We start from the raw sequence: 27,805 nt of genomic DNA on the forward strand, positions 1-27,805 counted from the left end.
AGTCTAATTAATTCGGGGTCCTGGGCCTATTCCAGTGGCTCCCCATGTTCTGCAGCACGGAGTTAGTAGGTAGGCAAGAAGATGCCGATCATTCAGCGCAGGGCATGTAACCCAACCTGTGCCCAACCTCCATGCTCTTGTCAGTCAGCATCTGCAGAGAGGAGAATGGGGAAGTTAACGCTTGCGGGTGTGGGCCCACGCCCGGAGCGGGGGGTTTTGGTTTGCAGAGAGCTGGGGGGGGGTACTCACCGTTCAGCCAGCGTGAGTCGTGCTGCTCCGTCCTGATGGAGTGACGGTGTCCGAGGCTGCGGAAGATGGTGAAATCCCGGCCCATCAGGTCAGTGGCTACGCCGGAGTACAGCTCCTCACCTAAAAGAGGCATCGCACAGGGAGAAATGTTTTACTGGCAGCAATTCCTAATCATCTCTTGATGCCCAGTGCAAGCAGTCAACTCGCAAGCCTGAATCAGTCTCCCGCTACTCGGAGGTGGTTCATTCCTTAAATTCAAGGTTCCACTAAGGAGTCTCTGCTCTGCTCGTTCCCCAGTGTAAAATTTGGGCATCGTCCACTTGTGATTTTCTGACCATTTGGAGTTTAAAGCAATGGAGCTAAGGCTTCCTGTCATATGCATAAGGAACCCTCGCCCATCCCCTCCATGGGCACGTGAAGTGAAGCTTAACTCAGGCACTGGGTACACCCCCTCCACTCATAACCTACACACAGCGTCGTCAAGTTATACCAGTTTCACTCCATGAGACCCAGCTCTGAACTCCCATACGAACATACATATGAATTAGGAGCAGGAGAAGGCCATTCGGCCCCTCGAGCCTGCTCTGCCATTCAATAAGATCATGGCTGATCTGATTGTAACCTCAACCCCAGATTTCTGCCTACCCCTGATAACCTGTCTTAAAAATATTCAAACTCTGCTTTCACCGTCTTTTGAGGAAGAGAGTTCCAAAGACTCACTAGCCCCTGAGAGAAAAAATTTCTCCTCGTCTCTGTCTTAAATGAGCGACCCCTTATTTTTAAACAGTGAGCCCTGGTTCTAGATTCTCCCACATGAGGAAACATCATCTCCACATCCACCCTGTCAAGACCCCCTCTGGATCTTAAGGGTTTCAATCAAGTCATCCCTTTACTCTTCCCAGCCCCAGGTACCTCTTTGAGATGATCCCAGCATTCCCGAACAATTACCTACCCAGCCCCTGAGGCCCATATTCATAAACATCCAGGACCACCAGATTCCACGTATGGATATCCCTCCCAGATACATGACCCAGGCATCACGTCCCTAGTCCCAGTCAGTAGGCCCCTGACTAGGGCCTCCACATTTACACTTCCACACCCAGAAGGAGCCCTGGCTATCCTGAGGACCCAAACTTTGCCACGATCTCACCTATCAGAATGGAGGTGGACAGATGTTTGGCATCGTAAGGGCTTCTCCCCTTGCCATCCTCAATCTGGTTGAAATCAATCCTGAACTGGTGTTCCTGCAACGAGACACATGAAAGGATGTTAACCGCAGCACAGCACGGGTAGTGGAAGCATAAAACCTCACAGTACCAGGAGCCATTCAGCCCATCAAATCTATGCTGGACCTTTGAAAATGCTGCCAAGATTGGTCGCACTCCCCAGCTCTTTCTCCTCTGGTAGTGATCTGCTCAAAGGCTGGCCCTCTCCTCATTTCTTCACGCCTCCCGGTCTCCCACTTTCCTCTTCAGTTTTTCGTTGAAGCCTTCTCCCATTTTTCAATATCAATGAGCAACAAGATGAGGGAAAAGGATATATAAGGTGGTTTCCCACTGCCTTCCTTGCGTGTGCTTCATAGAAACACAAATCCTCTTCCCGAAGGATCTAACCTCTGCCTGTAAGCAGCCATTGTCCCTCAAGTTTCTAGCTCTTTGCCATCACCACTAAAATTCTGTTGGTTCTGCCTATGTTTTGTAACCCTGAGCTGGGACCCTTACCTGGGCCTGGGGTTACTCACAAAAGGACAGGGCTGACAAGCCCTTGAGTCCTCAGATAACCTTGCTACCCCCTTTTTCCCAATTTACCCCTCTTCAAGTACATGTCCAATTGCCTTTTGAAAGTTAATATGGAATCTGATCTCAACACCATTTCAGATAGTCCATTCCAGAAAATAACAATGATTTCTTCTCATTTCCCCTGTTCATTTGCCAATTATTTTAAAGATATCTTTGGTTACTGACCCTTTACTGACCTGGAAACAGTTTCTCCCTACTTTATACCTTGGAGCTATGCAGAGATGACACTAGTTTTTATGTGTGTAATAAGTTTATTCATAATGCTTTAAAATGTTGGCTCCATGTTTTCAGCTCCAGTTTACAGCTACTTCTATAGATTGTTTACATTGCTCTGAGTCCACACCCAGGCTTAACTAATCAAGTACAGAAAGCATCAATAGATTAAGCCCACCACATGGGTGGATCTCCTGACAAAGAAAGAAACAGTGCAGGAGTCAGTAAATCACCGGACGGTCTGTATGAAGAGGGCTTTGGGTACTCAGGGCATCACATCACAGGTTAGCAATCAGAAGAGGCTCAAGGGCAATTAGGGATGGACAACAAATGTTGGCCTTACCTGTGACACCCATTTCCCATGAAAGAACTTAAAAAATGACCATCTGTCACATCCAACTAAATCAGCAAAGACCAGGGACTGAACCTGTGGGCTTCCCACCTCTGTAGCTCAGTATTTCATTGAACGGTACCTTCACCCACTGGTCCACTGACTGAGCTGCAGGAGAGGGTTTGGTTCCATGAAGCTAGACTGGGTTTGACCCTGGGTGCCAGAGGCGAAAGCACACTCCCTGACCTCCTTGCACTACCCAGAGCTTTGGGTTGGCTGCCCAGCTACTGATTTGCATATTTTGCCTGGAACTAAATCGGCAGTGTTGACGATTGCCAACAAATTTTCAGATGTGGCTTGATGGTGACATCAGGGTCTCAAGGTCAAATGAGCATTTTCAATCAATGTTTTTTTTTTGCTCCTGTGTTACTTGCTCTGCATCAGACTGAAACATCGAGTCTTGTCTCTAAATTAAAAGATCGTGGGTTCAGGTCCTGCTTCAGGGATTTGAACACCTAATCCAGGCTGACCCAGTGCAGTGCTGAGGGAGTGCTGTATAGTCAGAGGTGCCATTTTTTGGATGAGAAGTTTACATTACTTTACAAGCAGACCCTGTCTGCTCTCTCAGGTGTATGTAAAAGATCCTCTCGTACCATTCAAAGAAGAGTAGCCTGGTTCTCTCCAATGTTCTAGCCAATGTTTATCACTCAGCCAGTATCTCCAGAAAACAGATTATCTGGTCATTATTACATTGTTATTGGTGGTAGCTGGCTGTGTGCAAATTGGCTGCTGCATTTCCTACGTTACAACAGTTGCAACACTTTGAAAGTACTTCATTGGCTGTAAACCGCTTTGGGACATGGTGTAGTGGGGAGGGATGCTATATAAATGCAATTTGTTGCTTTCTTCAAACAGAATGGTAAAGCAATTCTTGTAATGACATACAAGACAACTTAATTAACTCCTTAGGCATAACTCTACAGCCATTATAAAATATTACAGTAGTTACAAGGATGTTTGTTTGCATGACATTATTTTGAAGGTATGTAATGGGTGAATCGTACAATGAAAATCTACTTGGTTAAAATGGAATGAGGATGACTTAGATTCTGACGTCTGTCACATAGCTGGAGAAATGTGGAGGACATGTTCCTTTGCCTCATGTTAGCAAGGTGCTGAGGGTTTGACTGAACATCTGAGATACAAAGTGAACTAGACGGATTCCAATATCCGGATTCAGGTCATATGGGTCAGGTCTCGGTGGGACTGGAAACAAGTATGTCCGATAGATTCGGATTAGGGTCACTGGGAGTGGGATTAGGATAAATGGGATTAGGGTAAATGGGAGTGGAATTAGGGTCACTGGGATTAGGGTCAGTGGGATTAGGGTCAGTAGGAGTAGAATTAAGGTCACTGGGATTAGGGTCAGTGGGAGTGGGATTAGGGTCAGTGGGAGTGGAATTAGGGTCAGTGGAAGTAGGGATAGGGTCAGTGGGATTAGGGTCAGTGGGAGTGAAATGAGGGCCAGTGGGAGTGCAATTAAGGTCAGTGGGGTTAGGCTATCAATGGGAGTGGGATTAGGGCCAGCAGAGTGGGATTAGGGTTAGTGGAAGTGGGGATAGAGTCAATGGGATTAGGGTCAGTGGGAGTGAAATGAGGGCCAGTGGGAGTGCAGTTAGGATCAGTGGGGTTAGGCTGTCAATGGGAGTGAGATTAGTCAGTGGGAGTGGAATTAGGGTCAGTGGGATTAGGGTTAGTGGAGTGGGATTAGGGTCAGTGGGAGTGCAAATATGGGTCACTGGGACTATTGTCAGTGGGAGTGGAATTAGAGTCAGTGGGGATGGGATTAGGGTCAGTGGGATTAGGGTCAGCGGGAGTAGTATTATGGTCAGTGGGATTAGGGTCAGTGGGATGGGATTAGCATCATTGGGATTAGGGTCAGTGGGATTAGGGTTAGTGGGATTAGGGTCAGTGGAAGTGCGATTAGGGTCAGTGGGATTAGGGTCAGTGGAAGTGCGATTAGGGTCAGTGGGATTAGGGTCAGTGGAAGTGGGATTAGGGTCAGTGGAATTAGGGTCAGTGGGAGTGGAATTTGGGTCAGTGGGAGTGGAACTTGGGTCAGTGGGATTAGGGTCAGTGGGAACAGGATTAGAGTCAGTGGTATTAGGGTCAGTGGGATTTAGTTCAATGGGAATGGGATTAGGGTCAGTGGGATTAGGTTCACTGGGATTAGTGTCAATGGGAGTGCGATCAGAGTCAGTGGGATTCGGGTCAGTGGGATTAGGGTCAATGGGAGTGGGATTAGGGTCAGTGGGAATGTGATTAGGGTCAGCCCCGCAAACAGATAACATTCATTTTATCCACGTCAGGGGTGGAATGTTAGATGTTCACTGATGGGATTTGAACCTAACACCGTCTTGCTGCGGCACCACCTTTGGGACCACTCCTTATGGGACTTCATCAGAATCATTTTACAATTAAATCTTCCCAACAGCCAAGAGGAGGAATCACAGCAGACACACTGAGGCCAAAAAACATCAAGATCAACAGCAAAGCATCTGCCAAGAGCAGTGCGCATACATACACATCTGCACACAGGAATGCACTCTCAGTTTTGTGCTCACAGCATGTGTTTTTTATATATATGTGCATCTACGCTCATCCAGATAAACATGGAGAGAAACCACACACTCACATGCACGCACCCACACACATACAACACACAACCATAACCACACACACACATACCCATACACACATGCCCACACAGTCACACATACACACATCAGACACGCACACACGTGTGTGAGGATGCACAGGCTACATTCTTTAAAGCGTCACTTTACACACAGACGGCCTTGGCGACTGGTGCCAAATCCTAGAAGACACAAGTCTGTGGCGAAATAGTCATTAGTATTACGGACGGCCCCAAATCCCCAGAAAAACGTCAAAACAGTTTCTCCGTCTCTCCTTTCTTTTTCCACTCTAACTTTTGTTTTTTGCCCCTCTGTAGGCTGGGCTCAGGGGAGTCATTCACATCAGAGATTAAAAAAAATTTGACAGGAAACCACCTCTCTCGCTCTGTAAAGGTAACACCAATGAAAGCAAACAGCAGAGGGCAGCACTCACATCCCATTTGTTCCCAACCTCCACGTAGGCACAGACTGGATGAAAGGCTCCAGTACCACAGCTGTACAGGTGAGTTCTGTTGAAAGGATGCAGCACCTTGATGAAGTTGGCACATTCTGCCTGCAACAGAAAAGGAAGACAGCCATCAGGGTGATTGCCGAGGCATTGCAAGCAAACTTCAACCCCAATGCACAGAACGGTAAGGACATAACAATTAACGTCAGGAGTAGACCTAAACAGCTCCTTGAATCGTCTTTGCCATTCGGTAAGACCACAGCTGAGCTTTTAGATCAATTCCACTCTCCTGTCTTACCCCACATCCCTTGGTAGCGCCCAAAAATCTATCAATCTTATTCCGCAGAGCAATATAGCGCAGAAGGAGGCCCTTCAGCCCATCAAGCCTGTGCCAGCTCTTTGAAAAAGCTCATCCAATTAGCCTCGCTCGCCTGCTCTTTCCCCATAGGCTGATGTCTTCCCCCTTCCAGTAGACACCTAATTCTCTTTTGGAAGTTAACCATTGAGTCTGTTTTCGCCATCCTTTCCAAGCAACACATTCCCGATCGCAACAACTCTCTGCGTTACCAATGTTTTTCTCATCTCCCCCACTGGTTCTTTGGCTGACTATCTGAAATCTGTAATAACTGGTTACCGGCCCTCCGGCCAGTGAAAACAGGTTTGAAAAAATAAACAGCAACAGTCAATCCATTTAGTTTCCGGAACATTTGATGAAGATAAGATTGTCCTGCGATCCTTGTTGTGTCACACAGTTCAAACAGATGAGCAAGAGTTTAGTTAGAAGCAGCCCATTCTTCAGAATGTCTCACACGCAATGGAGGCCTGAGCTGCATTGAATTTGTTTCTTGACAGAATATGTCTGCCAAGTGAGAGGTATCTGTATGTTGGTGCTCCTCAAAGCTAAGCATATTTTTTTTGGCCCCAATCTTTGCCACGTTACAGGGGAGAGGGGGTGTCAGGACCTGTTGTTGCTGCACTTTCAGTGATGACTGCCGTCCTACTCCATGCTTTGATAGAGGTAGGGTTACTTGCATCTACCAGGTACAAGCCAGGAGTGCGATGGAAGGCTCTCCGCTTGCCGTGATAGGTGTTCAAGAAGCTCGTCAGCGGTTTTCCTGACTGGCAGCTCATCCGCCAACATAAGTGTCCAATCCCCCCCCACCACTGTTCCGCCATGGCTGCTGCACCATCCACGCCAGCCAAGCCTCCTTCAAAAGCTCCTCTAAAACCTGCAACCTGCACCACAAAAGGACAAGGGAAGCAGGTGCATGGGAACACCACCATCTCCAAGTTCCCCTCCAAGTCACACGCCATCCCCTCTTGGACATAAGCCGTGGTTCCTTCATTGTCGCTGGTTCAAAATCCTGGGACGCCCTCCCTAACAGCAACGCGGGCGTACCTACACCACACGGACTGCTGCGGTTCAAGAAAGTGGCTCATCACCATCTTCCCGAGGGCAATTAGGGAGGGGCAATAAATTCTGGCCTTGCTAACAACGCCTATAACTCAGAAACTAGTTAAAAGCAAAGTAAATCCAAAGCTTTTTCTTTTGTGTCTATTGCTGAAGGGTGTCCAAACAAGCTTCATGTACCATGATTTGTATTTTAAAAATGTAGTTCGGTTCCTTCTCCCTTGATGTCCACGCACAAATGGCCAATGCACTAACAATGCTCACACAAAGCCATTCTCACCTTGATGTCGTTCTGTAAGAAAGGGTTAATAATCACGACTGCTTTTTTCCAGTTCTCATGGGGGAGAAAAATGGTTGGAATCTTGGAACCCAATCCCCAAAACACATAAAAACCCAGGAATTCCATGCAATTAAAAAACAGAACTCGACTGAAGTCAGCCAGAAGACCCATTGATAATCGCCATTACACGGTTTCAAAGTGTTACTGAAGTCAGCGAGTTAATGTGGTGAGTGCAACGTTAGGATTAAAATTCAGCCCCACAGGCTCCAAGGCTGACCATGTCACATAGGCTGGAATTATATTCTCGGAAACTTTGCAGTCATTTTGCTGAAAGATGTCAGCATCGGGAGTCGGGAGTGAAAGAAAGAGGGGACTCACAGTTCCATAAGGCCTTGCCCCTCAGGACATCCCAAAATACTTTACAGTCAAGTATTTAAATATGTCAGTGAAGTGTCTCAGCTCTCCACTGCAGGACAGTCAGACGCCTTGATATTTACTGCCGGAAAAATGGCAGCAGGTCGGGAACGTATTCCCTGTATTTAAGTCTTTAGCCTCCCTCCTGCCACCCTTTGCCGCCCACCTTGGGGGCTTAATATTAAGGCCCCCAACTCTGTTTCTCTCTCCACAGAGGCTGCCTGACCTGCTGGATGTTCCCAGCATTTTCTGTCCAAAATTTCAGGTTTGCAATATTTCGCTTTTTGCTGCCATTTTATTAGACTCGGCTAATTTGCATCCAGGCCCTGAGACACTTCAACACTTCCAATTATTGGTTTGACACTGACTGAGTTTTATTATGTCTTTTTTCAAAATATGCTTCCGAAGCTACTTATGATATGCTGATAGGGTGAGGTGAAGAGGAGGTGGGAGGAGGGGCGACTCATGTAGAGTGTGGACACCAACATACACCAGTTGGGCTGAGCGGCCTTTGCTGTAGGCTTTTTGTAATTTGAACTGACATAGCCGGGTGGAAATCCTATGGGATTGGGCGGGAATGCTGGCTTTACACCCAGTTCAGTTTTACTCGTTTATAGGTCATTGATATGATCACTAACCCTCCAGGATTGGCCTGGAGACTCCAGGAATTGAAGATCAATCCCCCAGGACACTGCTGTGTGCAACCCTCCGGAAAAATCATCGGGGCATTAAAAATATATATTTTTTTTTTTGTTTTGTCATTTTCTTTGAACATTTCTCTTTACCAGATATAAAAAATATTGAAAACGGGGAGCTGGGCAGGGGGGGCAGGCTGATTGGCAGACGGCAAGCATCATCCAATTGGCTGATGAGTCATGAATGGCTCTGAAGAAGAGTCATACGGACTCGAAACGTTAACTCTGTTGCTCTCTTCACAGGTGCTGCCGGACCTGCTGAGTTTTTCCGGCATTTTCTGTTCTTGTTTCAGATTTCCAGCATCCACAGTATTTTGCTTTTATCTTCGGCTAATGAGTCTTATTGCTCTCCAATTGGCGTAGGAAGGCAGTGCGTCACAAGGATGGATGTGTTGACCGACTAATGGCTGGCGCGTGAGGGAAAGTCATGTGATGGAACCTCCAGGAACACATTTCATCACGGTTGGCAACCCTATTGACATCAATGAAGAGTAAGATCCCATCAGAATCCCGACTGGCAAGGTTGGGTTATAATTGCTCCCCACTGATGAATTTTAGGTAATCTCAGTACACCCTGCTCCAACCTGCCAGATTCCCACTGAAAACACCTGTCAGGGTCTTCATGCAGGGAACCACTTAGATCCCAGCCTCAGTTTATAGTCAGAAAATAAATGCAATACCCAAGGGGCACACGTGATTTACAACAGTGTAAATCTCTCTAAACAGATGTATCCCCGATATGATACATCAAAAAATAAGCCCATATTGGAAGTGCATGAAGTGAAATGACTTCCCAAAGCGTTCCTCATGAATGGAAATCTTTGATACTTTGCACTTGGACCTTGAGACTGTTTTAGTGAAAAAACAGGATGATCGGCATATTTCTGGAAATGATCCAAGTGCCAATTGGAGGTCTTTGTAGAAGCTAGAGCTCCTTCAGGCAGCTCCAACCAACAAGAGCTAATGCTTGGCTTCACCTCATTCTGGCTCAAGTTCCTTGGAATGTGAACATGCCCTATCCCGGTCCTTCACATACCAAAACTGTGGGGTTTTTTTTAATCACGAATAGAAAATGACAAACATGCCGTCGGGAGAGTGGTTAGAACATGGAACTCCACCTACCACAAGTAAGACCGTAAGACATAGGAGCAGGAATTAGGCCATTCGGCCCATCGAGTCTGCTCCGCCATTCAATCATGGCTGATAAGTTTCTCAACCCCATTCTCCCACCTTCTCCCCGTAACCTTTGATCCCCTTACCAATCAAGAACCTATCTATCTCGCTCTTAAATACACTCAATGACCTGGCCTCCACGGCCTTCTGTGGCAATGAATTCCATAGATTCACCACTCTCTGGCTAAAGAAGTTTCTCCTCATCTCTGTTCTAAAAGGTCTTCCCTTTACTCTGAGGCTGTGCCCTCGGGTCCTAGTCTCTCCTACTAATGGAAACATCTTCCCCAAGTCCACTCTATCCAGGCCTTTCAGTATTCTGTAAGTTTCAATCAAATCCCCCCTCATTCTTCTAAACTCCATCGAGTATAGACCCAGAGTCCTCAAACATTCCTCATATGTTAAGCCTTTCATTCCTGGGATCGGTCTCGTGAACCTCCTCTGGACCCTCTCCAGGGCCAGAACATCCTTCCTGAGGTACGGGGCCCAAAATTGCTCACAATATTCTAAATGTGGTCTGACCAGAGCCTTATAAAGCCTCAGCTGCACATCCCTGCTTTTATATTCTAGTCCTCTGAGAAGGGGTTACAGGTTAGCAAGGCCAACATTTGTTGCCCATCCCTAATTGCTCTTGAACTGAGTGTCTTGCTAGGCTAGTTCAGAGGGCAATTAAGAGTCAACCACATTGCTGTGGATCTGTAGGCCAGAATGGGTAAGGACTACAGATGATTTCTGTCCCTGAAGGACATTAGTGAACCAGATGGGTTTTTACAACAATCGATGATCGCCATTACTGAGACTACTTTCAATTCATGATTTTTAAAAATTATGAATAGAATTTAAATTCCACCAGCTGCCATGGTGGGACTTGATCCCCTGTCCCTTCACCATTAGACTGGGCCTCTGGATTACTAGCTTAGTGACATCATCACTATGCCATCATCTCACCTATGTCAAGTGTGAGGCGGCTTGCGTGAAACATAAAAGCAAATATGGACTAGTCAGGTGGTTTATTTCTTTGCTGTACATTCTGTGGTAGTTCCATGTAAAATAGGTGCAATTTGTCACCAATCTGTTTGTTTCTGTTTAGTTGCGCCAAAACGTTGAGGATATGCCCACAAATGACATGTTGAGATGAAGCTGAGGTGGAGTGTTGTTCAATAGGGGCAGACGCTTTCAACCACTTGCAGATGTTACCTCATGCCTCAGATTCATGATCACACTTGGCACAAAAGCCTCACCTACCATCAGCGCACGTTACAGATGTGGTTGTGCAGTGCTGCATAAGTGGGCACAATGAGCAGCCGTATTTCCAGTGAACCAGGAATGCAACCACATTGGGATATTATTCCTCTGATCTCTGCTGAGACGGTAAGAGAGATGTTGAGATGTAGCAAGTGTTGGTCAAACCTTTACTCTGCAAGGAAGAGACAGAATACTGTAGCACTAACTGCCTCGGGCTTCACTTTGAGTCACCTGTCGGATGTTATTAAATCGAGACCTCGTCTGTGTTAATGGTACGTTAATTATAATGTAAAGGTACCCGAGCAAAGGGCATTGTTTAATTAAGTACTAGAGCACTTGTAAAGAGAGACTGCTGGGACGTGGGTTAGGGAAGGTAGGAAGCAGACATATGTAATGCTGCATTCTGTAAGTAAACCTATTATCAAGGGAAGTATTAGTGTATAGTTTCATATGTCACCAACTAGCTCGGGATTGATTTAACAGTCTGTCCCTGCAGGGGCATGTAAAAGATCCCACAGCACTCTTTCAAAGACAATTATAGAAGTTCTCCCCATGTTCTAGCTAATATTTATTCCAACACTGAAAACAGTCAATCTGACCATTATCACATTGCCCTTTGTGGGAGCTTGCTTTGTACAAACTGACTGCTGCGTTTCCTACAACAGTGACAACACTTGGAAGAAGTACCCCATTGGTTATAAAGGCCCCCATAGGAGGTGCCTTCAGCTGCCTAGGGCCTAAGCTTTGGAGTTCCCTCCCTAAACTTCTCCACATCTCTATCCCTCACCTCCTCCTGTAGGGCATTCCTTAAAACCAAGCTTTTGGTCACCTGCCCGAATATCTCCTTATGTAGCTCAGTCTCAAATTTGGCTTGATAATGGTTCCTGGTGAAACGCCTTGGGACTTTTACTAATTCAAGGTGTGCTGTATGAATACAAGATATCCTGTTGAGGAACAGCAGGTAGTTTTTCCGGTGCACTCAGCAACACTGCTCCCTCAACCAACACCAACATGAACAGATTCTTCACACTGCTCCAACCTCAGATGAGCTCTACTATACTGCACTGTTTTCCCTCTCCCATGGTACAATGGACAGATTTTTCCTATTTCAATATGAACACGTTTATTTGTGAACTCCCAGTTGCCGCGTTTAAGGAATTCCTGCCCGCTCATTCACAAAGCAATGATGCTCGAGAGACACAGTGGAGAATTTATAAACACCCAACAGCACTCGTGGGTTATTGGGTCACTCACAGATGAGATGGGTTCTGAGCACCATCAGCACTTCTCAAGTATCTGCTGCGCCACCCTTTGCACTCCAGATAGATCAAATTTTATGGCAGGCAATTTTATGATGGAGAACATGTTTGCACATGGCAAGCTGTTGGAGTAATTCGATACCCATGTACAGTACCCACTGTCAATAATAATTCATCTCAGGCCCAGTGGCTTGCATTCCTAATCGCCCTCTCTTGACCCTAGAGTGAGAGAGCAGGCCTCAGATTTCATTTTAAGATTATCCTTTAAGTAGCGAGCTTTTAGCATCCTCCAATTCTATCGCTTCTCTCTGACTGTTACAGAATCAGCCTCCAAAAATGTTCAAAACTGGGGTTGATATAAGGGACAGTGGCCCATGAAATTTTGCTGAACCGGTTTGTGCTTTTTGGCCCTTCATTCTTTCACAGGATATGGGCAACATTGGGAGGGCCAGCATTTGTTGCCCATCCCTAATTGCCCTTGAGCCTTTACAACAAAGGATGATAGCTTTACAATTCCAGATTATCAATTAAATTTAAATTCCAGCAGCTGTCATGGTGCGATTTGAACCCTTGTCCCCAGAGCATTAGCCTGGACCTCTGGATCACTACTCCAGTGACATGACCACTCTGCCACCATCACGTCCATTCACTGGGCTGCTATTTTAACTGAAGTGTTGAGCTGTCAATTTTAAGCTTAACGTTGGTGTGATTGAGCAGCAGAATAATCAAGATAGCTCAGGGCCACGTGATTTCTGGAGAAAAGATCCCATAGAGAAGGCCTAGCGATGACTTGTTGCAGGTCTTTATAATTATGGAGTTTGCTGGGGCTGATGTCGCGAAGATGTTTCCACTTGTGGGGGGCAGTCCAAAACTTGAGGGCCATAAATAAAAGATAATCACCTATAAGTCCAACAGGGGACTCAGGAGAAACTTCTCTACCCAGAGAGTAGCTAGACTATGGAACCATCTACCACATGCAGTGCAGGAGGTGAATAGCACTGATGCAATTTAAGGGGAAGTTAGATAAGTACATGAGGGATAAAGTAATGGCAGGGTATGCTGATAGGATTACATGAAGCAAAGTGAAAGGATGCTTATGGGGACATTGACACAGGGATAGAACACTGGGCTGAACAGGTTCCCAGCACAGAAACAAGCCAATGTAGTTAATGGATAATACATTCTCAAGAGCAGAAGGGTATAAGTTTGCAATTATCTTCCTCTTTTTGCCTCACCCTGTCAACAGGTTTAGATAAGCAACAAAATACCTAATGGGCTGTGATGCGCTCCCTTTGTGATGTGCTATGTCTGGACCTCCTCCAGCCTCCCAACCCTCTGAGGACTCCGTGCTCCTCCAGTTCTGGCTTCTTGAGCATCCCCAAGTTTTAACCAATCTACCACTGGCAGCTTTAGCCCCCTGGGCCCCAAACTCTGGAATTGCTTCTGTGAATCTCTGCCTCTCTACTTCTCTGTCTCCTTACAATCTATCTCTTTGACCAAGCTTTGGGTCACCCTGTTTTGGTTTGCTAACATTCTTGGGAGGTTTTAACTATGCTAGAAGCGTGGGATAAATGCTAATTGTTGTTGATGCTTTGGACCATCCTTGAAATGTAAACATGCACAATATAAATGTAATTTGTTTCTTCAAAAGATTTGTGGAGGGTGAACTCTGTACTTTTTTTTATCTGCTCATGGGGTGTGGGCATCACTGGCTAGGCCAGCATTTATTGCACAGCCTTAATTGTCTTTGTTCAGAGGGCATTTTAAGAGTGAACCACATTGCTGTGGGTCTGGAGTCACATGTACGCTAGACCAGGTAAGGATGGCAGATTTCCTTCCATAAAGGACATTAGTGAACTAGATGGGTTTTGTCTACAACAATGGCTTGATGGTCATCATTAGACTTATAATTCCAATTTTTTTTATTGAACTCCAATTCCACCACCTGGCATAGTGGGATTCAAACCTAGGTCTCCCCAGAGCATTACCCTGGGTCTCTGGACTGCCAGTCCAGTGATAATACCACTACACCTCTGCCTCCCCCCACCCACCGTCACCACAGACTGGAGGGTCAATCAATAAGGGTGGTCTTGAGCGATTGGGTTGAGTGGCTGGTGCAGCCAGCCTTGAGTCAGCGGTTCTATGTTGGGAAAATCGTAGTGAACTTGGTGCGAGCGTCTTTGTGGCTTTTCTGCCTCATTTATCACTTCTGATTTATAAAACTATATTTGTGAGCCTCAAGTGCTGACATTGTTGAGACAACCTCCCAGTGGGACCCACACCCCTTCCTGGAGTAAAACGACATTTGATCGTTCCCTTAAGCCGACTTTATAGAAATCACATGGGGAAGAATTCGGAGCTGAGCACATGTTCCTATTACATGGTGTGTACTGTAATATGACATCTTTAAATTAAAACAGAACCCCACTCAGCACAGCAGTGACTAGCACTCAAAAATATTTTATATAACTCATCAGATTTCACTCCACTCTGCAGACTGTTCTCAACTTCATGCACTCTCAATCTCGACCAAAAACAGCCATGATCAGTAGACTTTATGTATCATGGTTGGGTTGCTAAGTAGAGCCAAGATATGTTAGCCCCAGCTCATGTCGAGCAGGTATTTTTCCATCCCTTCCTGATGTGAAGCAGGAATTTTTTCCAACACACTTATGTACCAGCTACATAAGGTGAAGCATTAAGGTAAAAGCAAAATACTGCGGATGCTGGAAATCTGAAACAAAAACAGAAAATGCTGGAAAAAAACTCAGCCGGTCTGGCAGCCTCTGTTATCGGAGAAACAGAGTTAACGTTTCGAGTCCGTGTGACTCTCCCGGAGAATTATACAGACTCGAAAGGTTAACTCTGTTTCTCTGTCCACGGATGCTGCCAGACCTGCTGTGCTTGTTCAGCATGTTTTGCTATTATTTATATAAGGTGAATCATGCTGTTCTGGACTGATGGTCGACAGTGCCTGCCATTGGCTCAGTGGATGACCACTCTGGCCTTTGACAGCAGAAGTCTGTGGGTTTGAGTCCTGCTCCAGAATCAAGGCTAGCACTTCAGCGTAGATCTAAGGCAGTGCTGCACTGTTGGAGGTGCCAACTTTTTGACAAGACGTTAAACTGAAGCCCCGTCTGTCTTCTCAGGTGGATGTAAAAGATGCCAGGGCACTATCTGAAGAAAAGCAGGGGAGTTTTCTCAAGTGTAAGGGTCAACCACCATCACCAGAAACAGATTATCTGGTCATTAACTCATTGCTGTTTGTAGGAGCTTGCTGTACACAGATTGACTGCTTCAGTTCCCATTACAATGGTGACTCCACTTCAAGAAGTACTCCATTGGCTGTAATGGTCGCCCTAAGATTGTGAACAGTGCTACATAGCTGCTTCCTTCAGTTTTACTCCCTTTAGTGTTTAGCTTTCATACTCCTGTCACAGGTCCTCTCCAGCTCAAAAAAAAAACAGATTTCAAACAAAACGAATACAAATGCAAATATAAAGCTGGAATAGTGGAGGCCTGGGTACAGAGCGGAGGGTAATTTGCAAGTCCACACAGCCACAAGGGGCCTCAAAAGCCAGAGAAACACTTTAAAGCTTCAGGTGCACTTGTTAACTTGGTGCAGTCGGTCAGAGCCCACTACCCAGCGCTCCCACCCCATTCGCCAGCCCCACCATGTGGTAAAACCTGAAGCGAAAGTGTAAATCCCTCATTTGGGCGAGTGAGAAAATATATTCAAACAGAAAATGCCGATACCTGGGACTGATTAGAGTCTAGTCAAGGGGTTCAAATGGATTGTGGCCTCAGGGAATCCCACCAAGTTGAAAGAAAAAGAAACTTGCATTTAGACAGCGCTTTTCACGTCCTCAGGATATCCCAAAACACTTCACAGCCAATGAATTACTTTTTGAGTGCAGCTTTGTTGCAATGTAGCAAACACAGCAGCCAATTTATGCACAGCAAGCTCCCACAAACAGCAATGTAATAACTGCCAGATTAGTGATACTGACTGAGGGATAAATATTGACCAGAACACTGGAGAAAAATATTCGGTTCGTTTTTGAAATAGTCTCATGGAATCTTTTACATCCTCCTGAAAGAGCAGGTGGGGCTTCGTCTCATAGATCTTAAAAAATAGGAGCCGGGGGTAGGCCATTCAGCCCATCGAGCCTGCTCCATCATTCAATTAGATTATGGCTGATCCGATTGTGGCCTTAAGGTCACTTCCTTACCTGTCCCTGTAACTCTTGACTCTCTTGTCAATCAAAAATCTGTCTTTGACTCAGCCTCGAATATATTCAATGACCCCACCCTCCACTCCTATCTGTGGAAGAGAATTCCAAAGACGAATGACCCTCCAGTAGAAGAGATTCCTCCTCATCCCTGTGCCCCAGTTGACAGTTTTAAAGGGGCCAAGGTTGACAATTCTGACAATAGGTACAAGTCTCAGCCTCCCTCCGCGAGGCAAGGTTCCTCTGGAGACTCCGGGTAACAATTTGGCAAACTGATTCTTAAATGAAGAACACGTTGAACGGTTTTGCTGAGCAGCGCTGCACATTGGAATTTGCGGCTCTGTCCTTCACCCTAACCCTCTACCAAGTGCGACCGTGCATCACCCACACCATAAACCAAAACATGGTGGACACAAGGACAAGAGAAACTTGCTCCAGCTTGGCCAAGTACCCATGGTTCAACCTCTGCTGCCAATCCGAACTATTTAAACTTTATTCCTGCCTCCAACCCATGTTTCGTCAGACTTTGCTGATAAGGGATTGGTCCAGTTTCCTCGGACAGTCAATGAGGTTGGCATTTTCCCGCCCCATTGCCTCCAAGTAAAAATAAGTTGCTGCCTTAGTTATATTACATGGTTTGTAATCCTGTCTGCTGGTTCTCCCTGTTAGACTCAGCTTCAGGCTCAGAGTCATCATGGAAAAGAAGGAGGCCATTCGGCCTGTTGAGTTCATGCCTGCTCCCTGTAGAGCAATCCAGTCAGCTCCATTCCCCACATTCTATCCCCGTAGCCCAGAAAATGTGCTTCTCTCAAGTGTCCATCCAATTTCCTTTTGAAGTTTTTCATCATCTCCACTTCCACCAACCTTGTTTGAAGTAAGCTCCAGATCATTATCATCCTCTGCACAAAAATGTTCTCCTGTACATCCCACCTGCATCTCTTGCCCCTAACCTTAAATTTGTATGCCCCCAGTCCTTGCACCATCAGCTAACAGGAACAGTTAACATTCCTATAATCTTCTGTCATCCCTACAGAGGATAAAAATCAGTTTGTCATTGGACTCTCACCAAGTATAGGTGTAACTAAGTGCCCCCATCCCTCTATTCTCTAAATCTGTGTATACCTCCTTGGCTCAGTGAGTCAGAAGGTTGTGGGTTCAAGTCCTGCTCCAGAGACTAGAGCACAGATAATGTGGCTAACACTCCAGAGCAGATCTGACAGAGTGACGCACTCTGAGAGGTGCTTGTCTTTCAGATGAGACTTTAAAATGAGGCCCACTCTGCCCTCTCAGGTGGGCACAAAAGATCTCATAACTCTATACGAAAATGAGCATGGGAGTTCTGCCTAGTTTCCTGGCCAATATTTATCCCTCAACGAAAAATCACTAAGATGGAGGCTACCTACCATTATCACATTGCTGTTGGTGGGAGTTTACTGTGCACAAATTGGCTGCTGCATTTCCAACATAACCACAGTGACATCGGGACATCTGGAGGTGATGAAAAGTCCTGTAGAAATGCAAGTTCTCTCTTTCTTTAAAACTTGCCCGGCAATAGCCAAACCCACAAGTTTATGTAATACTGATTTTCTTTCCCCCTACAGCTAATCGCAATAGAAAGGTCAATTTAGACAAGTATGAAACTCTATACTGTAATCAGGCTGGCTAAAGATGGTTACCTGCAGCTAATTGGTAGTGTAATGTAGCCATCATCTGCTCGTGGAAAGCACTGTGCAATTAACCCAGCTGAAAGCAAGCTTGACCTGTTAGACAATTGAACAAGTGCATCTCCCAATCAATCCAAAATGTGCTTCCGTACTACTGACATCTGTTAGCCTGGGTTAGAGTGAGGTTAATGAGTAGTAGCTTTAAAATGTAGCAGGATTCTGCAGCTGCAACCTCCTCCTATTTTGGCATTTAAATGCTTTAAACCAGAGGTGGCCTCAAAGCGCAGCACGCCGCTTAACTCTCATATACAGACGCACTAAGGGCCACGCTTGAACTGGGGCGGTATTGAGAAGATCTGTTCCCTCTTGGAGGGCAGGAGCATTTAGTCAGCCCAGGTTACCCTCGCACACCTCTCAGATGCTATTCTTTCAAGGTAGCAGAGATCCTGTGGCATAGAGTTAGGGTGGTTAAGTTGGGTTGGAAGCATTCCTGGAAGTATCATTGCCTGACCCCAATCTCCAACCTCCAGTCAAACAAACTTTCATCCCCATCTTCGATATTTTTAAAGCTAATAAAGCGAACAAAAAAAAGAAAAAAGTCATAATTTTCTTGTTTCCTGCCCTCTATGATTTTTCGTCTATGTTGCTCAGCAGTGTCTAACTTCACACAGGATTGTATAGGATATATGCCACTGAAACCAGCCATCTGGCCCATCTAGTCCATGCCAGTGTTTATGTGCCACTCAAGCCTCCTCCCATTTTTCCTCATCCAAATCTGTTATTTAACCCTTTATTCCCTTCTCTCTCATAAGCTTGTCTAGCTTCCTCAACACACATCTACACGATTCACTTCAACCACTCCCAAAGGTACTGAGCTCCACATTCTCACCACTCTCTGGGTTAGAAAGTTTCTTCCGAGTTCTCTATTGCGAACCTTCATTCTTAGAGATTCCAGGGTTAGGGTTGGCAACCCTACATAGAACACATGAAGAAAAGGGCAAATGATTTAGTAAAATAAAAAGGGGAGTTGTTAGGAGTGAGGGGTGAGTGAGATGTTATAAACAATAGACACCATGTTAGGATGTGAGGGTGCGATGTCAAAAAATAATCTTGACCATTACCTTAGCAACAGCGTAGGTTTTGCTCTGCAGTGCCTATTCCAAGGAATTAGCTGGCCATATTTTTCCTTTCCTAGTCCAATTGCGCAGACTGAACATGTTTCACACATTAGACTGGCAGGGGTTTGTGCCAGAAGACCCTTGGGGAAGTTGGCGCACAGTCTCACTCCTGGCCAAACGTTAAGAGGCAAGCACTGGCTCTTTGTTTGACTGTGGTGAGCATCAGAGCAGAGCCAAAATGGTCTTCAGCCAACATTTGCAGACAACAACAACAACAACAACTTGGTGCCTTTAAAATATAAAACCATTCCAAGGTATTTCAAAGGAGCATTATCAAATAAATTTTGACACCGAGCCACAAAAGGTGATATTAGGGTAGATGGCCAAAAGCTTGGTCAAGGGGGTAGGCTTTAAGAAGCATCTTCGGATGGATTGTAGAAGCTGGGAGAAAGGGAGTTGAGAGGAGGTTTGATAGAGGTGTTCAAAATCATGGGGGTCTAGACAGAGTAGATAGGGAGAAACTCTTCCTTTAAGCGGAAGTGTTGAAAACCAGAGGACACCAATATAAGGTGACTGGCAAAAGGACCAATGGTGACATGAAGGAAAACCTTTATATGCAGCGAGTGTTGGAATCCGGAATGCACTGCCTGAGAGTGTGGGAGAGGCAGGTTCAATTGTGGCTTTCAGAGGGAAACCGAATAAGCACCTGTAGGTAAAAAAAAAAGACCATGCAGGGTTACAGGGAAAGGGCATGAGAGTGGGACTAGCTGAATTGCACTTACAAGAGAGCTAGCAGATACTTGATGGGCAGAATGGTCTCCTCGTGTGCTGTGACCATTCTATGATCATAAAGGGGTAAAGGAGGGTAGAGAGGCGGCGAGGTTTAGGAAGGGAATTCCAGAGCTTAGGGCCTTGGCAGATGAAGGCACTGCTGCCAATGGTGGAGTGATTCAATTCAGGATGCATCAGAGATCCAAACTGGAGAAGCACAGAGAGCCCAGAGGTTACTGAGGTAGGAACACTTTTCGATCAAGTTTCACTGTATAGAACACTGAACCCTGACTCTTTGCCCGCTTGCCCCAGGCAAACCCACCCCTAACTGCCCTTGTTCAGAAGGCATTTAAGAGTCAGCCACATTGCTGTGGGTCTGGAGTCACATGTAGGCCAGACCGGGTAAGGACGGCCAGTTTCCTTCCCTAAAGGACATTACTGAAGCAGATGGGATTTTACGACAATCAGCAATTGTTTCATGGTCATTATTAGGCTTTTTGAGCTCCAGATGTTTATCGAATTCAAATTTCACCATCTGCCGTGTTGGGATTTGAACCTGGGTCCCCACTATGCCACCGCCTCCCCTGACAGTATTGTTCTGGTTTCACATTATCTATCCCATTGAGTGGCCAGTTAGCTCAGTTAGCTCTGAAGAAGAGTCATAGAGATTCGAAAAGTTAATTCTGTTTCTCTCTCCACAGATGATGTCAGACCTGCTGAGTTTCTCCAGAACTTTTTGGTTTTTAGCTCAGTTGGCTAGATGGCTAGCATGTGGCTCAGAATAATGCCAACATTGCAGGATCGATTCCTGCTCTAGCTGAGGTAGACCTGGCAGTTGCCTCCCTGCCTTGTTCTTGCTTGATGTGGAGTGGTGCCCCTCAAGCTATATTCAATACAGTTAGTTTTTCTGAAGTGAAGTCACTGTTGTAAAGAAGGAAATGCAGCAGCCAATTTGTACACAGCCAGCTCCCATGACCAACAATGTGATATCAACCAAATAATCTGTTTAATGATGCTGGCTAAAGGTTTTCGGAAGGACACCAGGGAGATCTCTTTGCTCTTCATTGGAATATTGCAATGGGATCTTTTACATTCAGTTGAGAGGGCGGCAGGGACTCGATTTAACATCTCATCTGAAAGACGGCACCTCTGACAGTGCAGCACTCTCTCAGTACTGCAGTTGGAGTGTCATCGTAGACTTTGTGCTCAAGTCTCCAGAGTGCAACCCACAGTCTTCCGACTCAGAGACAAGAGCGCTATCCACTGAGCCATGACTGGCACCTAATATAATGAAAGCCAGATCATACAAGAGTCGAAACAGGAAGTCTTCAAGGGTGAGGGATAGCTGCTCTGCCTGTCGTGTGGTCATTTGGTTCTCTGCACTGGAATGTTTCAATATTAGTGGAAGACCTGAATGGAAAAACACGATTTCTGTAAACTTAACAGGACTGCGGAACATTAGCGGGAGAGAAAAAAAACCCGATGCAATTGCACGTCACATTAGATTGCGATCACAACATGTTGAGAGTTATTGGGTTATCAGTTCTCCCCTGTCCTTTCTCACTCCTGACGTTTACTCCAGGACATTGCGGCTTTTAATCAAGTACAAACCCCCTTTAATGTGGTCAATACAGCAAAACAAAAACATTCCAAAGGGTGGAAAACAAATGCAGTTGCCATCTGGTGCTGTTGACCCGTACGATGCAATCAACTCACATAGCTGTGTTGACTAAGTGAGCAAAACAGGGAGGCAAAGCGACTGGGAACTGAGTCTGGAAACGCATAGGGCCAAAGCGATCAACCCTCATTCTCCCATTTCGGGCAATCGCTCAGCTGAAGGCAGTTCTAACAGTCGCCGTGGAGGACAGGCTGTGCCAATCAAGTTATTGTCCGAGCAGCAACATTTGACATGGCTTTTACTGACGTGCGGCTCACCGTACCCCCTGCTGAAAAGCTTTTTGAAAAGTTTCTTTTCCAAGAATTTTAAGCTCATTTGCCTGTTGTCACATCTGTTGTACATTTAGCCCGTGCTGTATTGACGGGGACTTTGATACAATGACATGGTTATATTCCAATACATTTGTGCTACCCACTCCCTGTGCATTAAATTTAAAGCCCTCGCTCCTCAGCTGCGAATCCTTCTGTGGCTATGCCCCATCTACCTCTGCAACTTTGGGAACACTTTGGTCCATCCTTGATTGGCAGAGATATCAGCAGCCTTGGCCATACGCACTGGAATTCCTTGCTTAGTTAGTGCAGCTAATGTAACTGAAGTATGCCGATTGGTGTGCTGATGATAGTATACTGTTCAATTGTTCTGTGTTTGATTATACGAGTCTGTTTACTATTGATCCTCACTGTGCTTGATTGGTAAAGCCCGGGCGTGGACTCAGAGGAAAGTAAACAAATTGTAGAAAGAGCTGAAAGCTAGAGCTAGAAGCATGGAGTAGACATTTTAAAGCATTGTAAATAAAACCTGTTATACACATAGAAACTAGTGTCATCGCTGAGATATAAAATGTACAACAGATAGTAGGATTAGAGGAAGTCAGGTGGGAGGGGGTTCGTGTAGAGTGTGAAAACTTGTATGGACCAGTCTGGCTGAATGGCCTGCTTTTTTTGTGTTATAAATTCCATGTAATAATCATGTACAACACACTTCCATCTTTCCGCTTCACTCTCTCCGGCCCCTTCCAAAAACTTCAAAGAAGCATCTGTTAAACCAAGTTTTTGGTTACCCCTCCTGGCTCATGTTCCATGGCTTGGTGCCTGTTCCATTTATCTTTTTCTAACCTGTTTAGTAAAGTGCTTAGGAATTCTATCCATGTTAAAGGCCTATAGGAATGCAAGTTGCTGCATGTCAAGCTTCAAACGGCACATTTTAGTGCATTCCCCTGGTCACTGGAACGTCCCAGGACATCTGATAGTGTTAACAAAAATTGCACAAAACTTTTATCAGCTCCTGCCGTATTTACAATGATCTGCATTAAAAATTCTCATCCTTGATTTCAATCCCTCCATGGCCCCCCCCTCCCTATACCTATAACCTTCTCCACCTCTATAACCCTCCGAGATCTCTGCGCTTCCCCAATCCTGGGTTCCTGCGCATCTCTAATTTAATCACCCCACCACTGGTGGCCATGCCTTCAGTTGCCTAAGCCCTAAGCTCTGGAATTCCCTCCCTCAACCTGTCTCTAGTCTTGTAAAATCCATTCATGACTCCTCAGGTACTGAAGCAGTCCATGCCCATATGCGACAAGGCCTTCACAATATTCAGGCTTGAGCTGATAAGTGACAAGTAACATTCGTGCCACTCAAGTGCCAGGCAATGGCCATCTCCAACAGAAGATGGTCATAAACAGAATCTAACCATCTTCCCTTGACATTCAATGGCATTACCATCACTGAATCCTCCACTAACAACATCCTGGGATTGCCATTGACCAGAAACTGAACTGGACCAACCATATAGATACTGTGGCTACATCAGCAGGTCAGAGGCTAGGAATTCTGCGGCAAATAGCTCACCTCCTGACTCCCCAAAGCCCGTCCACCGTCCACAGGCACAAGTCAGGAGTGTGACGAAATACTGTCCATTTGCCTGGATGAGTGCAGCTCCAACAACACTCAAGAAGCTTGACACCGTCCAGGACAAAGCAGCCACTTGATTGGCACCCCATCCACAAACATTCCTCCCACTCCCTCTGATGCACAGTGGCAGCAGTGCGTACCATCTACAAGACGCACTGCAGCAGCTCTTCAAGCCTCCTTTGACAGCACCTTCCAAACCCACAACCTCTACCACCCAGAAGGGCAAGGGCAGCAGATGCATGGGGGCACCAGCCCTGCACACAGGAGTAACTCCTCTGCTCTCCTCTGCAATAGCGGCATGAGACTTTTTACATCTATCCGAGAAGGCCATTTCAGAGGGCAGTTAAGAGTCAACCACATCGCTGTGGGCCTGGAGTCACATGTAGACCAGACCAGGTAAAGATGGCAGATTTCCATCCCTAAAGCAAGGACATTAGTGAACCAGATGCGTTTTTACAACAATCAAGATAGTTTCATGGTCACCATTACTGAGACTAGTTTTCAATTCCAGATTTTAAAAAATTAATTAATTAGATTTAAATTCCACAAGCTCTTGCTGCCATGGTGGGATTTGAACCTGTGCCATCAGAGCATTAGCCTGGGCTTCTAGATTACCAGTGTGGTTATTTTTCAACAGCAACACCATCTCCCCTAAAATATCCTTGAGAAGTAGTGGTGAGTCACCTTCTTCAACTGCTGCAGTCCTTCTGGTGTAAGTACACCCACGATGTTATTAGGGAGGGGGTTCCAGGATTTTGACCCAGCGACAGTGAAGGAACAGCGATATGTTCCCAAGTCAGGATGGTGAGTGACTTGGAGGGGAACTTCCAGGTTGTGGTGTTCCCACGTGTCTGCTGCCCTTGTCAATCTAGTTGGTAGTGGTCATGGGTTTGTAAGGTACAGCCCAAGGAGGCTTGGTGAGTTTCTGCAGTGCATCTTGTAGATGGTACACATTGCTGCCACTGTGCATCAATGGTGAAGGGAGTGAATGTTTGTGGATGGGGTGCCAATTAAGCGGGCTGCTTTGTCCTGGATGGTATCAAGCTTCTTGAGTGTTGTGGGAGCTGCACTCATCCAGGCAAGTGGGGAGTATTCTATCACACTCCTGACTTGTACTTTGTAGACGGTGAACAGGCTTTGGGGAGTTAGGAGGTGAGTTACTCATCACAGGATTCCTAGCCTCTGACCTGCTCTTGTAGCCATAGTATTTATATGGTTAGTCCAATTCAGTTTCTGGTCAATGGTAACCCCAGGATGTTGATAGTAGGGCAATTCAATGATGGTAATTTTTTTTATTATTATTCATTCAGGGGATATGGGCTTCGCTGGCTGGGCCAGCATTTATTGCCGATCCCTAGTTGCCCTTGAGATGGTGGTAGTGAGCTGCCTTCTTGAACCGCTGCAGTCCATGTGGTGTAGGTACACCCACAGTGCTGTTCGGAAGCAAGTTCCTGGATTTTGACCCAGCGGCAGTGAAGAAACGGCGATATATTTCCAAGTCAGAATGATGTGTGGCTTGGAGGTAATACCATTGAATGTCAAGGGATGATGGTTGGATTCTCTCTTGTTGGAGATCGTTATTGCCTGGCACTTGTGTAGCACGATTGTTACTTGCCACTTGTCAGCCCAAGCCTGGATTTTGTTCAGGTCTTGCTGCATTTGGACATGGACTGCTTCAGTATCTAGGGAGTCGCGAATGATGCTGAACATTGTGCAATCATTAGTGAACATCCCCACTTCTGACTTTATAATGGAAGGAAGGTCATTGATGAAGCAGCTGAAGATAGTTGGGCTAAGGATACTATCCTGAGGAACTCCTGCAGTGATGTCCTGGAACTGAGATGATTGGCCTTCAACAACCAGGACCATCTTCCTTTGTGCTAGGTATGACTCCAACCAGTGGAGAGTTTTCCCCCTGATTCCCATTGACTCCAGTTTTGCTAGGGCTCCTTGATGTTACACTCAGACAAATGCTGCCTTAATGTCAAGGGCAGTCAGTCTCACCTCACCTCGGGAGTTCAGCTCTTTTGTCTACGTTTGAACCAAGGCTGCAATGAGGTCAGGAGCTGTGTGGCACTGGCAGAACCCAAACTGGGCATCAGTGAGCAGGTGATTGCTAAGCAAGTACCGCTTGATAGCACTGTTGATGATCCCTTCCATCACTTTACTGATGATGGAGAGTGGGCTGAAGGGGCAGTAATTGGCCGGGTTGGATTTGTCCTGCTTTTTGGCCAGAATTTTTACCTCGTCGGGCAGGCTCGGCAGGATCGGGCGGGGGCAGTCGGGAAGCTGACCGCCGCCCGCGATCAGGGCTGAACGTGATTTCACAGTGGTGGGCTAATTAAGGCCCGCCCAGTGTGAAATGTGAGCAGCAGCGCTCAGTGCTGCCTGTGTGGGGTGGCGAGGAGGGCGAGCACACAAGTTCACGCATGTGTACAAGAATAGCTCCCTGAGGCACAGAGCTGCCTCAGGGAGCTTAAGATATAAAAAATGAAAAATAAAGAATTATAAAACGGTAAAGAACGTCCCCTCATGTGGCTCTGTCACATGAGCAGAGACACATTCTTAATGAAATGTTAAAGTTTTTATTATATTTTTAATTGCTGTTGGAAACACCATGGATGAGGTTTCCTAAAAATTGGACAGGCAGCGAAAAATAACATTTAATTGGGTCTTTAATAGCCTTTTAATTGTCGTCGGCTGCGCTGCCAACTCCCGCATGCACCCGCTGACCGACTGAAATATTGCACGAGTGCGCGAAGGCATCGGGACGCTCGCCCGACATCATACCACAGCCGCGCCATTTTACTCTCGTTCGGGTCGGGCGCGCGCCCGCCTGACAAGCGTAATATTCTGGCCTTTGTGTACAGGAAATTCCTCGCCAACTTTCCACATTGTCAGGTAGATGCCAGTGTTGTAGCTGCACTGGAACAGCTTGGCTAGGGCAGCAGCAAGTTCTGGAACAGAAGTTTACAGTGCTATTGCCAGAATGTTGCCTTTGCAGTACCCAGTGCCTTCAGCTGTTTATTGATATCATGTGGAGTGAATTGAATTGGCTGAAGACTGGCACCTGTGATGCTGGGAACCTAATATCTTATACATCGCATTGTTACAGTTTAATGTCAATTATATTGTTAATGTTTAACGTCAATTACATGGTTAAACAGGTGATGGGTATTGGAACACCTATAAATGGGGACAATTGGGGCACTGGTCGGGGGAGGAGTGTTGACTCTGTACTGGGTCAATAAACTTTCTCAACAAAGAAAGACTCTGTATATTAACTTCACCAGCTGGTGTGGAACCATGTAACAAAGTGCCTTGGGATGGTTTACTATGTTAAAGGTGTTATGGAAACGCAAGTTGCTGTTGTTGCATAATCCCAGTTTGCAAAAACTGGGGACCGGCAAATGTTAACTTCTTGTTCTTCAGAGAGTAATTTCATTCTCCTTCTGTTTTCACTTGTGGAGAACATTTGTAGGAGGGTAAAACTCCCACTCTGGGTGTGCCTTTAAATCTATGGAGCTCCTATACCTGACTGGCAAGTTGTCATTGAACAATCAATGACACTTAACTATAATAACTTACTATCTTGGCATCAATCACCTCACAAGAAAAGCACTTCCTTACGGTTAAAATATCTAATGAAACACATTTGAGCTGAAAAGATTGATTGTGATAAAAATGTCTTTGCCGTGTTGACTGTGAGCCGAGTACAAAGCATTAACGTACACCCTCTGCATAAACCTCTTCACTGTGTCAAAGACTAGAATCCCACAGATAAAAGCAAAATACTCCGGATGCTGGAAACCTGAAACAAAAATAAAAATAAAAATAGCTGGAAAAAAATCCATAGATGGGTAGCAGCAAACCGGCTCTGAAACACAACATGTTTCAACCTCCCAACTTCCTACACACTGGACAGGCTCATTTTCAATAAAAAAATCTCCCTTAATTTATTTTTTTGTTTTTTTTGCAGTTCAATAAAAGAAAGTGTGGAGACGCCGATTTTACGATGTAGAAGTTTCTGGAAAGAATCCACGCAAACGATGCAGCGAAGAATAAGAAACAGAGCTCCCTCTCACTGCAGAAGTCAACCGACTCTTCAGTTAACACCCACCCCCCTCCTTGAAAGAACATGATATGCATTGTTTACGGTGGATTATTTTCGATGGTGAATATGTGTTGAAAGCTTGAAATCCGTACCGAACTGTTGGAT

General features: G+C 45.8%; 1 protein-coding gene across 1 annotated transcript in view; it reads right to left on the reverse strand.

The window, feature by feature from the left end:
- sema3b (sema domain, immunoglobulin domain (Ig), short basic domain, secreted, (semaphorin) 3B) overlaps nt 1–27,805 on the reverse strand; it is a 146,370-nt gene that overhangs the window by 44,786 nt on the left and 73,779 nt on the right. Inside the window, exons 4-6 of the mRNA XM_078543161.1 lie at nt 5,722–5,841; nt 1,400–1,493; nt 250–369 (exon numbers count right to left, since the gene is read on the reverse strand). Coding sequence (XP_078399287.1) covers nt 250–369; nt 1,400–1,493; nt 5,722–5,841 — 334 coding nt within the window. The remainder of the gene's footprint in view (nt 1–249; nt 370–1,399; nt 1,494–5,721; nt 5,842–27,805) is intronic.

This window comes from Cetorhinus maximus, chromosome 6, assembly GCF_964194155.1.
Source record: "Cetorhinus maximus chromosome 6, sCetMax3.hap1.1, whole genome shotgun sequence".
NCBI lineage: Eukaryota > Metazoa > Chordata > Chondrichthyes > Lamniformes > Cetorhinidae > Cetorhinus > Cetorhinus maximus.